Genomic DNA, 15,466 nt, shown 5'->3' on the forward strand with positions numbered 1-15,466 from the left:
CATAAATTAGGACTTTCCAGAAAAGAAGCTCCTGCAGATTTAGCTATGGAGGAGAGAAGGGTTACCACTGTACCTGTGTCCACACACGCTATGGACGGGGCCTTTTGTTAGCCCATTTCTGTCACTAGAAATGTTTGTACACTCACCTATGTTAGCAAGAGCTTCAAGAATACAAGAGACCCGGCAATAGCACCTCTCAGCAATAAAATAACTTTTGGTGAGCCCCCATTTTGTAAATGTTTTTAAGTCATAAAGGCATATAGGGAACCACAGGATTTTTCCTGCCTCAGAGTATAAACTATGGTAATGTCTTGAGCCTAAAAATCACTTTTTCCTAAAGCAAATTTTATTACCTGGATCATCTGAATTCATAGACTAAACTTGACAACAGTTTATTTTACTGAAAAAGATTGACTCTATGGCTTTTCTTGGTGGTTATTAAGATGAATATATATATACATATGTATATGAAAGATTTTCTAAATCACAAATCATACAGGATTGTTAGAGGAATTTTTAAAAACACACAGAAAACTTTGGAAGCACTGAGATTCTTGACTATGCTTCATGCTTAAACTTTAAAAAGTATATCATGCCAGATATAAGTTTGTCATATTTTTACATTTTTTCAAGAAACTCATTTACACAGTAGCTCAGGGTTGTGGAGGCCTTCAGTTTATACTCACAGAATTAAATAGAAAATGTGATTATGAACCCTCAAATTAGAAACTTGTAAAACTAAAACATATATATTATGCCATTTAATTTATGGCACCCCTGTTGAGGCATACCTAATTGGGGTATTTGAGGCTTAGAGAGACTCAGTGGCTCTCCTAGCTTGGTTTCCTAGAAGCAAAGCTTATGATTTGTTGAGGGAGTACTCTCAGGAAAAAAACTTATAATTGAGGAAGGCAAGCAAGAAAGAGCTAAGCAAGGATAGAGTCTCAGGTAAAGTCTAGCACCACAGGGTGCTTAGAAACATAAATACTGCAAGGTTGTACTTCCACTTCACCTTTGGAGGCTAGAAGTCTGGCTTCATGTTTCTCCATATCGGTCAAACATTGGTTGCCTCCAGGAAACAGATGGGGAGGATGAAGTAGCTCCTATCAGCTGAGGACAATTCTCTGGAGAAGAGGGCAACTGTGAGTTATTTGCAATCAAAGGCTCCCAGCAGCTAGGAAATGGGCACACCAGCCTGAGTAGAGGGAATCTGATTGAGGAATAAGCAGTATCTGCCGCAGTGACCTAAGAGAAGGCTATTAAACCAAGGCTGAGAGGTACATCAGAATCTTCTGACTTTAAGGCAAATGCCCTTCCTCCTTTTGTACTTTCTACTCTTCCTACAGCTTTTCCTCCTTTTGTTCTAAAAACAAATACTGTTTATTATGTCAGAATTTTTAGAAGTCAGGATCTGGGCATGGTTTAGCTGGCTCAAGGTCTCTCATGAGGTTGCCAGCAAGTTATTGGCTTGGCCTGCAGTTTCATCTGAAGGCTCGACTTGTGGGTGTTACGTGTGTGTGTGTAGCTGGGGAGATCTTCTTATAACCTTACTTATGTGATTGTTGGCAGGCTTTTGGTCCCTCAACACATGGACCTCTCCACAGGGCTCCCTCATGACTTGGCAGCTAACTTGACCCAGAATGAGTGATCCAAGAGAGAGAGCGTGAGACAGTATTCAAGATGGACACCACAGTCTTTTTATAACTTGACCTCAGAAGAGATATGGTGTCCCTTCTGCCAAATTGTATTCATTAGAAGCAAGTTAATAAATTCATTCCACACTTAAAGTGGGGAGTTACAAAAGGTTATGAATGCCAGGGGACAGGGATAACCGGGGGCCATCTTAGAAGCTGCATATCAGAGTCTACCCTCTGGCACCCAGTGATTTCCCCCCAACATGCAAAATATACTCACTCCCCTTTTGTTTAGAAAGATAGCACCTATTCACAGCTAAGCAATTCACTGGGCCTGCTTTCTGACAGTATAATTTTAGGGGATCAAAGGCCTCTGCTTGTTCTGTAATGTCTCTGCCCTCCTAAGTCAAGCTAGTGATATTTCAGCATATATAACTCTTTTAAGAATTTTGTGGGTCTCCTGTGAATCTTCTTAGAGTTCACTCTGTTAGACAAAAGTTCACTCTGTTAGCCACCTTACAAATCTCATAGACATAGACTCTTCTCTGTTATTTGATTGAGAGGATCTTGAGATCTTAAAGGGCCTTTTGTAAGACTGGAGGTACTCTAAGGCACTACCATGATTTAACAAAGGATTTTACAGCCGTATTTTTGCCTTCATCTTTAAATCATGTTTTTCTGGCAGTGTCTTGGATTTGATCTTTGTTCAGAAGCTATTCAAATGTCCTCTGTTCTGTACCACAGCTGCTCTGTAATCCGTTGGCAGATCATTTGTTAGCACTAAATCATCTGGCTCCCACAAACAAACACCCTATGGCTTCCAATAGTACAAAATACCCTTTTCTAAACATCCAAATCTGCAGTATTGTCACAGTTTAAATTTATATACTGAAGCTGGACTGATTAGAATAAAACCATCCAAAATTATAAGCATGAGGCCACAGTTTATGTGTTGCAAGAAACTTAAGGCAGATTTTTCTCCTTTTCTCCAACATTTCTACCAATTCTGAATCATACACTGGGTATACAAGGTAAATTAGACATGGTTCCCACCACTGAGCAATTTATAGACGTGATTTATCTCCACAGAATACTTTTAAAATGTTAGGTCTAGGACTCTGCTATCCAGTATGGTAGCTATTAACCACATGTGGCTATTTAAATGTAAATGTAAATTAACTAAAATTAAATGAAATAAAAACATTCACTTCTCTTGTTTTACTAGCCACATTTTAAATGCTTAATAACCACATGGGACTAGTGGCTGCCCTATTTGACAGTACAGATAAAGAATATTTCCATCATTGCAGAAAGTTCCATTGGACAGCACTAATCTAGAGGAAACCAGTATGATAAGCATTTATCCTTTTAAAAATCATATCTGCTTCTCTCTCCCCCACACTAAAATGAGTTAAATATCAAAAAGAAAGACACTACATGCTTCTTCAGTAAATATTCTAACATGCTTAACAATAAAGAATGCTGTAAGATCATGACTCTTAGGCCGGGCGCGGTGGCTCAAGCCTGTAATCTCAGCACTTTGGGAGGCCGAGGCGGGCGGATCACAAGGTCAGGAGATCGAGACCATCCTGGCTAATCTGGTGAAACTCCGTCTCTACTAAAAAATACAAAAAACTAGCCGGGCGAGGTGGTGGTGCCTGTGGTCCCAGCTACTCGGGAGGCTGAGGCAGGAGAATGGCGTGAACCCGGGAGGTGGAGCTTGCAGTGAGCTGAGATCCGGCCACTGCACTCCAGCCTGGGTGACAGAGCAAGACTCCGTCTCAAAAAAAAAAAAAAAGAATCTTTTAAAAAAAAAAAAAGATCATGACTCTTAACATTTATTAAAATCTACTGAAAGCTAGCATCTTTTTCTCCTAGAAAAAGCATGCTAGTACCAAAAGGCATGTATCAAAAGCATGTACCAAAAAACATGTTCAATTACAAGGGGTTCGTGGGCCCTCCAAAGCCCTTTCATTAATTCTGTAGTAGGCCATGATCCTCAGGTTAAGAAACCTTACTGCAAAGTGAATTTTATTTTCCCATTGACTTTCAGTATAAAATTGATGGTGCAATTTACTATTAAATATGCTTCTTTTTGACAATATTAAAATTATATTTAGAATAATGATGAGGGGAGAAACAAAATATAAAGAATGAAGAACTGTCTTCAAAATGACTAAAAAACCCAACACTTTGAACTAAAATTATAATACAGAGCCAGCAAATCTACCAATTTGGGTCAGGTATTATAATCGATAAAGAAATATGTAGTTTTAGCAAATTTGCAGAGTTTTCCATTCGTCTTAAATCTCTACCACATCCCCACCTTGCAATGAGAAACCTTATGGTGTGGTAGCAGGAACATTTTAGTGGCCTTCAAAAATCTAGACTCCTGATGTAATTTCAATACATATAATAAGTGTTACTTAAGAGTGACTTTGGTGCCTCGATGATCTTATCTACCTGGACATTCAGAATGAATGGGTGGGATTCCGTAGGCCAGGAAGACCCTCCTTTGAACTTTGGAAAAAAAAAGAGTGGCTATTTCTTTGAAAATCTGTTGAATTAGAGAAAGTTTTTGCAAGGAGAGCAGAATTATAAATGCAGTTGGCTCCAGGTATGGCTGAGAGACAGAATGCTACATGGCTCTGAGTTTCTGATTTCTGAGCCAACGTACAATTTGTATTTGTGTGGAAGAAACACTGAAGCATTCTTTCCAGAGTGGTAATCTGAACCATATGTAGACTGATTAATAGTTATGTCATAATAAAACCTCAATTAGCAGAATTCTAGAGGGACAGCCTTTTGTAAATAAAGAAAAGTTTACTAGGAAACCTCCCTTCTCCCCTCCTCCCCAACTTCTTTCTCTATTTTCTTTCCTTTTGAAAAATTTTAATGGTGGGGAAAATCTTTCCCCAATGTACATAAATCTCCTCTGCTGCTTTAGTAAGTACAGTCTACTGAACATAAGTGAGTCTGTCTTTGAACTTATTGTATCTTTCAGGGTGTCTATTTTGCAGACTAGTCATCATATTTTTATAGAAGTTAATATATGAGCTCAGGCTGAAAATAAACTGGAAATTTTCTGAGAGTGGCAGCTAATACCCATTTATTTTCTTTTCACTTAAAAAACATCTATCAAGGCCAAGAGCAGTGGTTCACGCCTGTAATCCCAGCACTTTGGGAGGCTGAGGCGGGCAGATCACTTGAGGTCGGGAGTTCGAGACCAACCTGGCCAACATGGTGAAACCCTGTCTCTAGTAAAAATACAAAAACTAGCTGAGCGTGGTGGTGCATACTTGTAATCCCAGCTACTCAGGGGGCTGAGGCACGAGAATCTCTTGGACTCAGGAGATGGAGTCTGCAGTAAGCTGGGATCACACCACTGCACTCCAGCCTGGTGAGCGTGTGACCCCCTGGGTTCCAAAAAAAAAAAAAAAAAAAAATATATATATATATATATATATATATCTCAAGAATACACAGGAAAATTTTTATTCATTTGTGGATCAGTTTAGATGCATACAGTTGCAAGTAACAATGCAACTCACAGTGGCTTAAATTGAAAGGATATTTATTGTTGACCTAAAAAGAATTGTGGAGGTAAGACATCTAGGTTGATGTTGTAGTCTAGTGAGGTCATCCAAGATCCTAGGTTGTTTTTATCTATCCACTTTGCCATCCTCAACTGAAAATCTTTAGTCCTGCGACATCTTACCTTGTGGTTGCAAAATGGCTGCTCCAGCTTCAGACATTTATCCTTACACAATAGCCTCCAAAGCTGAAAGGGAGAAAAGAGGGAAAACTCTTCTCCTCGTGCAGTTTTCTCTTTTATCAGGAAGAAAATCTTTCCTATAAGCTCCCTCCCCCCACCCCAAGCAGACTTCGTTTTACTTGCCATTGTCCAATATTGGGTTACACGCTTATCCCTGGAGCAATTCCTGGAAAAGGGGAATTAATTTTTTGACTTAGAGTCATCATGGTTCATCTTTTGGGGAGGGACACATTGCTGCTGAACACAACCTGTGATCTTTTAGTAAGAAGGAATGGGAGAATGGCTGCTGGACAGACAACCAGCAGCTTCTGCTACACATGGATTCTTCATTTTGCTTCTGTGGGACCCACTCTTGGCATACTTGTTCTCACACTACTGAAGAAGCCATTTGCTGTTTGCCTATCAGTGATCCCAAAGCCAGCTATCTCATTTCTTTGAAATTGTAGGAGCAGAAGGCAGTAAGGCCTAGTGAAAAAAGAATGATAGATTTGAAGGCCAGGCAGACAGGATTTGAATCCCTGATTTACCGCTTACTGGCTGCATAACCTTGGACAAGTAGTTAAAGACCTTAGAGACTTAGTTTCCCTACTGATAAATCTAAAATAGTACCAACTGGCCAGTGTTATTGTATAGATTTAATGAGACAGTGCATAGAAATTGCCTAGCATAGTACATATATCAAAGGCACTTAGTGTGTGTTATTTCCTTTCCCATGTGAATTCAGTTGCACAGAAATCAGATTGCATTTAGCTTAGTAGATAGACCAATTCGGAAAAAGAGTAAGTTTGACTTTAGCAGGTTTTTTTTTTTTTTTTTGCTTTTTCCTCCTTACTCATCTATGTTCACATAAAAGTCCCCTCTCTTATCTACAAAAGACTTGTGGGTAGAAAGCAGTGTGCCCTGTGTTAGGGTAGTGTCCAGTTACTAAGAGAAAGCTATAAAACTATGTATTCATTTCTTAATTGGATTTGCTTAAATATCTCTTAAGTTTAGTATAGGAAACAGAATCCTCTCTAGGTATTTTACACAAAAAAACATTTAATGCAGGAAATAAGGTACTCACAAAATTGGAAGGGCTGAAACAATGGAAGTCAAGAAGTCTGCATTCAAGGTCAAATGGCACCATGACTTCAGTCCAGATGCCAGAAACTCCTCTTATCACTCAGGCTAGGAAACTGTTGCTGCCGTGACTATCACCACTGCCAACATCACCATCTTCCCTACCACACAAAACTGATGAGGGGACAGTGGGCACAGTTGACAACACTCACATCTGCTGAAGCCTATTTTCTGCATGAACAACTGCAGAAAAGAGTTCCTTCCCTTTGATTCCTTCCAAATCACTAAAAGTAGACCCTTTCACAACCTAGGGATAAGGGAATCTAGAAACTGTACTTTCCAACCCAATGCCAGGCTTTCTTCCGCCTTACCCATGTGAAAACCCTCCTTATCTTACTCATCTGTGATGCTCCTGCTGTGCTATCCGCCCATGTGCATTCTCTCTTTGCCCCTGTTTTCCCTCTATGCCCTGTTTGGGCTCTGACATCCTATTCTGGCCTACCATGCTTCCCTATCCTTTCTGGTACAGATGTCTGCCTTGCTCTAAAGGTCTTAGAACTCGATTGTTCAAGAATAGAGGGTTAGGAAAGGGTAAGAGATCTCCTTGCTTTGTTAAAAATTACCATACGTATCTTTGTATTTCCCAACAATTTAGTGTTAGAAGTTTTTGAACTTTATAAAAAGGGAATCATATATATAGTATATAGTCTTCTGGGACCAACTTTGCTTACAATATTATTTTAGTTTTATTCATCCATATTGTTGTTCTCACAAATGAGCTTTGCCATCTTTTAAAATCTTTCTTAATGCATTTTTGCATTTTGGGGGTTATGCTTCATTCTTTATTCATTCAGCAGTCTATAATATTTTCCCATGTTAAGAAACCGCTTCAAAATGAACATTATTATGTTATGAATGGATCATAATATGACCATTTCTTGTAGTTGGATATTTAAGTTAATTCCTATCTTAGAATGTGGTAGATGAAGAAGATAGAAGAAAAAAAGGCTGAGATTTTCCATGTGGCAGACTAGCTGGAAGATGGTTGTTTGCTGAAATGGGAAACACTGGGGGATGCACAGCTTTGGTGATAAGAAAAGGAATCTGGTTTTGAGCAGGTTGAGTGTGAGTATGGAGATATGCAGGCAACAGTTGAAGATTCTAAACTGCCTTTTTAGGAGACAGTTCAAGACTAGAAACAATGGATTTGTCATCAGTACATGAGGAATGGTTTGAGGCAAGTATGGGAGTGAGATGGCCCAGAAAAATAGTCTGGAGATGTGTAAAGGACCAATACTGGATTCCTGGGAAATACTTATGTCCAAATGGCATGCTGATCTAGATGTGCTGTCCAGAGAGTCTGTTTAGAAAGGAGGAAGAAAATCGGGAAACTGTCGTCATTTGGAAGCCACTGCAGAAGAGAGTTTCATGAAATGAATGGGTAGTCATTCATAGTAAATGCTGTAAATGCTGTAGACAAGTTAACCAGGATGACAACTGAGGGCAAAATGTATGTGTGTGTGTATATGTGTGTTGGAGGGCTGGGCGGGGGGAGAAAGTTTGCTTCTCGTGTATCTGGTTTTTTTTGTTTGTTTTTTGTCTTTTTTTTTTTTAAATTGGAATGATTGAAGGTTCACATGCAGACATGCAGTTCAACTATTTCCTTGGGTAGATTCCTAAAAGTGGAATGACTTGATCAAAGGGTTTGAGCATAGGCTTTTGATTCACGTTGTTAGGTAGCTTTCCTGGTTTTCATGGTTTTTTGTTTTGTTTTGTTTTGTTTTGTTTTTGAGATAGGTTCTCCCTATGTTATCCAGGCTGTTTTTTGAACTCCTGGGCTCAAGTAATTCTCCCACCTCAGCCTCCCTAGTTTCTGAGATTATAGGCATGAGCCACTGTGCCTGGCCGCAGTGCTCATTTTTTTAATATGCAATAATGAATAGTTTGTAATTTTGTACACATCTGGGTGTGCAGAGACAAGATGAAGAAATCTGCATCTAAGGAGAATACAGAATTGGGCTTCTGTAGTTGTGGGTCTTTTCCTAATGGACACAGTCCAGCCCTCATCTCCTCCCCACTTTCTGTTTCCACACTCTACATCTCTCATCCAGAGCACAAGTGGAACAGGGACCATTACTCATTAGCTGCATGGGGATTTGAATAACCTCACAGTGGAGTGGTGGCAGGTAACTACAGCTAAATGCGTGACCAAGATAGAGCTAACTCTAGTCATTGAATAGACTGTGAAGTCTGGAGGGAAGTTCTCTGAATTTAAGATTATAGTTTTGAAGTTTGGCACCTGCTACTACTTCAAGGATTAAGGATTTACTGCTCACTGGAATTCAATATTTAATATTCTAAAAACCATTCAGCTCCAACTTGCAAATGAGTTAAATTAAAATAATACACAGACGTTCTCTCTGAGGCCGTGGTTTTTATTGGTAGCAACACTCATTAAGAAATTTTACTGGCTGGGCATGGTGGCTCATGCCTGTAATCCCAGCACTTTGTGAGGCCGAGGCAGGAAGATCATCTGAGGTCGGGAGTTTGAGACCAGCCTGACCAACATGGAGAAACCCTGTCTCTACTAAAAATACAAAATTAGCCAGGCATGGTGGCACATGCGTGTAATCCCAGCTACTCAGGAGGCTGAGACAGGAGAATCGCTTGAACCCGAGGCGGAGGTTGCGGTGAGCCGAGATCACGCCATTGCACTGCAGCCTAGCAACAGAACGAGACTCTGTCTCAAAAAAAAAAAAAAGAAAGAAAAAGAAAAGAAAAAGGAAATTTTACTTAAGCCATACCTTCATGAGAGGTTCTAAATAAGCACACAGTCTGTTTCAGACCTCATTTCCTACAAATACTGTATGTAGAGGCAATTTTGTGTTTCTTTTGTCATTAAGATAAGACATTTGATTTACCTCCTTATCTTCCATTTAAATTTAGTTCACAAGATGGACCTGTTTTCAGGTACCATAAACACCCAGTTCTACTGGGTTTTCTTTGACCGCTGGGGAAACTGTGGACTGTATCTGATGCACACATTTTATTGCATCTCCCCTGGCATGAGATTCATATACATTGGCATCTTCTCAGAGTGAAGTTGACTCTCTCTATTTCCCTCTTCCAGAATTTCACTTGGCATATGGTGATTCCAAAACAGTTTGAGGCTCATTTTGATTGGTTTTTGGCAATCTCAGCTCAGCCAGTTTTACTCTGAGAGATCCCCTGTTTGTTCCTTCATGAATGGCCACAGAAGCTTTTGCTCTTGGCTCTGCGTTCTAATAGCATCTCCTGCATGGTCTGTGGCAAAGCAATGCTTTGAAATATGCGTCCATACTATGTGGCTTTTCTTGCTGCAGTTTCTGTTCTTTTTTATTGTAGGATCGGGAGACTCACCACTAGAAGACGATGAAGTCGGGTATTCACACCCTAGATATAAAGGTGAATGCTTTGCTTGTGTGCTAATGAGGACCTGCTGATGCCAGGAGAACTTTCCTTTTTGCCCTGCAGAACAGATTGTAATAAAGTGACCAGACAACACATTTAAGTTCTAATTATCTATCAAGGAAAAAGTATTTTTTTAAAAAAATATATATATACTCCCTTTTTTTAAAAAAGGAAATAAAACAAAATGCGTTGGAAATCTCTGAAATGCTGTCTTTCAGCATCCCAATGGTCATTTTATTCTCATAAGTTTCTTTACTGTCCTCACTTCTGCAAAGGCAGCTGTAGCTGATGAAAGTGAAAATCAAGCCATGAGTTCTGCCTAATTCACACATTACAGCCAGAATCATCCAGAGTAAACCCCCCAAGGTCAAATCTGGACCAAGTGCTGATAATGTACTAAGATGAATGGGGAATGAGAAAACTTGATTTTCATAAGCTCATTTCATCGTGCTCTTTCTGAGCCCAGCATGGCTCCTGAAACGGTATGTTAAAGTATGTTGCTCAAATGAAACTTAACTTAATGATAAAGAACTCCATCTCTACATATTCGCAGCAATCCACCCCCTCCGCAGGTATAAAAAGCCTAAACAAGAACCTTCTATGCAGACTCAGGTAAGTAGGTCCACAAATATTTCTACTGGTGAAACATTTCTCTGAAGTTTAGGGAAACCTGGGAGAAATGAAGGTAAATTGAGAGATGCTTTCGCTCTGAATCTAGTTCCTCTTACACTGGAGGAAGAATTTGAAGAAGAAAAAAAAAAAAAAAAGGTTAACAAAGTTCCACTGTGGCATTTTGCCCTGGAAATTTGTCCTAATTCCTGGGATGAGGACGTGGCCCTTGTTTGTTGTGATGTGTCTCAGATACAGGAGAATCAGGGTAGGACTGGACAGCTTTTGGCTGGAGATGTCCTTCAGTTGTTTTCTACACAAGTCAATAATATTTCCAATATAATGACTGGTGCCTGGTGCTTATGTCCAGGTGTGCTTCCCACCACCTACCACATTTGTTTGTGACATCTGAATGCAAGTACTCATTCCTACCTATAGTTTCTATCTTCATAGCCTCAGAAATTAACCAATCAAGCAAAGCACCAATATGTTAATCAGATGTTTGTGGTAAAGAAATGTTCTAATTCATAAAACTTCTTAACTATTTATGGGTTTAGATTTTTTTTTCTTTGAGTCCCTTGTTGAAAAATCTTCCTAAAACACATGCATGCACAGATGACCCTTCACATCTATAGCAGGGGTTGCCTAGTTACCCTCAGGTCATTGTTTTTCACGTCCATCGTCACCTCACAGCATTGCAAATGTGACAGGTAGACCAGATGGCCAAAATGTGTGCTTGCCCTAGAACTTACCCTGAATGTTTAAGAATACATTTTCTTGGGGCATTGCTTCTATTGTCAGTTAAATTGCTTACTGGTAGCAATCATTTCAGTATGTATAAGTATATCAAAACATCATGTTGTACACTTTATACAATAAAATTTAAGTTTTATTTATTATTATTATTATTATTTTTTGAGATGGAGTCTCACTCTGTCACCCAGGCTGTAGTGCAGTGGTGCGATCTCGGCTCACTGTAACCTCCGCCTCCCAGGTTCAAGTGATTCTCCTACCTCAGCCTCCCGAGTAGCTAGGACTACAGGCACACGCCACCACGCCCAGCTAATTTTGTATTTTTAGTAGAGACGGTGGTTTCACTATATTGGCCAGGCTGGTCTCGAACTCCTAACCTCAGATGATCCATCCACCTTGGCTTCCCAAAGTGCTGGGATTATAGGCGTGAGCCACCGCACCTGGCCAAGTTTTTTTAATTTTAAAAGCTAGAGGCAAGCCATTATTAACTGAGGGTTTAGTTTTAGATCCTGAGGCCCCTGCACAGTGTCTAGCACAAAGTGTTTTTGAATTAAAGTAAAATAGGAAAGACAATTAAATGTAACCAACATTTACGACACTCTTGGTATGTGGCAATCATGGCTTTTGATTATTTTGCTTGGAATACCATCATATATTCATACTGATGGAGTGAATTTGTGATGTATGTATAAGCAGGTCATATCTATACATACAGTAGTTCCCCCTTATCTGTGGTTTCACTTTCCAAGGTTCCACTTACCTTCAGTCAACCTCAGCCCAAAAATATTAGATATTTTGAGAGAGAGAGACAGTACATTCATATAACTTTCATTATAGTATATTGTTATGATTGTTCTATATTATTATTACTTATTGTTAATCTTTTACCATGTCTAATTTATAAATTAAACTTCATCATAGGTATGTTTGTATAAGAAAAAAACCCAGTATATATAGCGTTGAGTACTATCCAAGGCTTCAGGTATCCAATATCCCCTGTGGGCAAAGGGGGAGTACTGTATATCACAAATATGTGTAGTACATACAGATTATATCTGTAAACCCTTAGAGGAAGGAAACTTTATTCAAGGAAGTTCTTTAGGCCTTATGTGAGCTCCTGCAAGTTTATATCCACATGGTCAAATTTAATCAGTTCTAGTTAAGCCTTCAGGACATCACTTTTACCTAGAAAGTCCAGGGAAGATTACTTGAGTCTTGAGTTTAGGACTCACTTGCAGCTGTCTGCAAAACATTATATGATGAAAGTATTAGCCAGGCCAGGCACGGTGGTGCGTGCCTGTAGTTCCAGCTACTTGGGAAGCTGAGACAGGAGGACCACTTGAGCCTAGGAGGCCGAGACTGCAGTGAGCAATGATCATGCCACTATACTCCAGTCTGGGTGACAGAGTGAGACCCTGTTTCTACAAAAGAAAAAAAAAAAAGAGAAAGTATTAGCTGAAGGAAATGTGAAGGCAAAAGTAAAACAGTGGTCTATGCATAAGACGTGGCCAGAACTGTTGGTTTTTGTAACTGAGAGGCAGTTGGAGGCATATCCTCAGAAGGGAATTCCTGGGAAAGTAAAACAGGGGTCTGTGCTCTTTCCTGGCCACATGATGGCGGTCTTACCTCACTCACTGACAGCTCAGGTGCTGGGTTGGAGTGATGAGCCAGGCAGCTGCAGGGAAGTGGCTCCTATTCATGGCATTGAGAGCCTGGCAGACTTTAGTGAACTCCTCACTGTTCCCCAATCGATTGTGGGACATTGGGGCAGTGGCTGCTGTAGGAACTTATCCACCAAGGAGTTAGTGTTACCCTTACATTTTGTGGATCTCAAAGATAACATTTCAAAAGCACAACAGGGAGGCTCTGATTTATTCATTTCATCCTAGCTGTGCTTTGGGCAACTGTGAGACCAAAATCAAAACACGTGCAACTTTGTCATCTGGGGAGGGTGTCACCCTGTTACCGAAATGGGGCATAACTGGGGACACTTCCCTATGGAGAGCAATGGTTCTTTGACTTTAGGCCAAATTTATATATTGTTGCAAAAACCTGGAAATTGTAGCATTATTTAGATTAATGTCAGTATTACAACATTTTAGAGAGAATGTGCATACAGCTTAGAAGAAATGCAAATCAACCAATTATTGAATCCCCGCCACTATGTATGACATCAATTGCTCTTGAAAGAATTATCTAAAAAATAAAAATAAAAAAAATCTTATGTATCTAGCTAAGGGAAATACTAAAAAAGAACAAGCATTTATTGAACATACACTATGTGCTAGGCACTGGGCTAGCTGCTTGATATGCAATTTTTATTTAGTCCTTATAACAGCACTATGGCATAAGTATAGTTATTGATTCAGAGAGGTTAGCTAACTTGTCTAAGATCACACAGTTAGTTATAGAGGAACTCAGATTCATGTTCAGATATATCCGACACTTAGTCCCATGATTATAACCTCCCTACCCAGAGACACCTAAGAAAACATGGGGCACTAATTGAAGGTCCACAATTTGGAATGTAGCCAGCCTGGGACAGTGAGAGTAAGGGGACACATTTTCTGAAAGTGTCATTTCGTATTTATCTCCTCTTTTGTTTCTGCTACTCGTATTTATCTCCTCTCTTGTTTCTGCTACTTGTAGATACCCCGTGGTGCTCCCCCATCAAGGTGAAGTATGGAGATGTATACTGCAGGGCCCCTCAAGGAGGATACTACAAAACAGCCCTGGGAACCAGGTGCGACATTCGCTGCCAGAAGGGCTACGAGCTGCATGGCTCTTCGCTACTGATCTGCCAGTCAAACAAACGATGGTCTGACAAGGTCATCTGCAAACGTAAGTAGGCCAGCTCTGTGTTGGGTCCTCAGGGATGACCAGAGCCAACGTTCTTTTGCTCCAAGATTGAGGATTTTCACCGAACATGGATGAGGAAAATTCTCTTTATGAGCAGGGGGACAATAGGGGGATTCTAAAGATATAGTGGAAGTGCGATGGCTCCTCTCAGAGAGAATGATATGATCAGCTGTTTGAGAAAAGGTGAGAGAAGACCATTGTTCAGAAAATGAGTTACATTTGTTCAGTTAGTGCTGGATCCTGAAGAGGTGTTGGGGATTTAGAAACAAATAAGACACACGTGGGTCCTGCCATGAAGAGGTTCTAGCAAGGCAGAGGTGTCATCTGAGAGATAAGTACAAGAAGGGTACTAAGTCAGTAGCAGATTAAAGAAGTGCTCTCCCGGCCGGGCGTGGTGACTCATGCCTGTAATCCCAGCACTTTGTGAGGCTGAGGCGGGTGGATTGCCTGAGTTCAGGGGTTCGAGACCAGCCTAAGCAACATGGTGAAACCCTGTCTCTACTAAAATACATAAAATTAGCCAGGTGTGGCGGCATGCGCCTGTAATCCCAGCTACTCAGGAGGCTGAGAAAGGAGAATTGCTAGAACCCAGGAGGCGGAGGTTGTAGTGAGCCGAGATGGCGCCACTGCACTCCAACCTGGGTGACAGAGGGAGACTCTGTCTCTAAAAAAAAAAAAAAAAAAAGAAGTGTTCTTCCAAGCAGTGGGGCTTAGGGAGGCAGGAAAGAGTCACAGAAGAAGTGATGCTTATTTATGAAAGTGAGTGTGCCTCAGGGGAGAAGATTAGAGGAGTAGCATTTCAGGGGCTGGCTTTTAGCTTCATGACAAGTCATATCTCATTTGGAAAACTGCAAGTGGTACAGCATTGTTGAAGCACACTTTAGATGTCTTTGGTATTCAAAACAGCCACCACTTTTTGAACACTTATGGTTTGCCAAGAATTTCACATACATTTAATTTTTACAGTAACACTATCAATATGGGTGCCATTATGTTAATTTCATTGTCGGGGAAACCGAGGTTTCAAGGCTGCAGCCATGTCATCAAGACTATGCAGACTCTGCAACTGGGTGACTGTAGTGGACAATCTGCTCTACCCAGATCTCCTCAATGCCTTTTCCTAGTTGTGTGTATCCAGTACCCAGCTTCTGAGTACTTTGCTCTTAAAGACTTGCAACTTCAACCTATTCAGAAGACTGCTCCTTCAGACAACTGCTCCCGCTCTCTCTCTCTCTCTCTCTCTCTCTGTCTCTGCCTCTCTCTCTCACTCTCGTTCTCTTTTCACAAGAGAGAGCATCTCCTGCGAGCAGCCTGTAGCTGCCCAATG

General features: G+C 40.4%; 1 protein-coding gene across 2 annotated transcripts in view; it reads left to right on the plus strand.

Annotated features, from left to right (window-relative positions):
• The window catches only part of SRPX (sushi repeat containing protein X-linked), a 72,366-nt gene that overhangs the window by 33,321 nt on the left and 23,579 nt on the right, over positions 1-15,466 (plus strand). Inside the window, exons 2-3 of one of the 2 annotated variants that reach the window (XM_003917573.2) lie at positions 9,853-9,912; positions 13,930-14,121. In XM_003917573.2, coding sequence (XP_003917622.1) covers positions 9,853-9,912; positions 13,930-14,121 — 252 coding nt within the window. The remainder of the gene's footprint in view (positions 1-9,852; positions 9,913-13,929; positions 14,122-15,466) is intronic. The other variant, XM_003917575.2, reaches the window with a different exon arrangement.

Source organism: Papio anubis, chromosome X (genome assembly GCF_008728515.1).
Source record: "Papio anubis isolate 15944 chromosome X, Panubis1.0, whole genome shotgun sequence".
Classification (NCBI taxonomy): domain Eukaryota; kingdom Metazoa; phylum Chordata; class Mammalia; order Primates; family Cercopithecidae; genus Papio; species Papio anubis.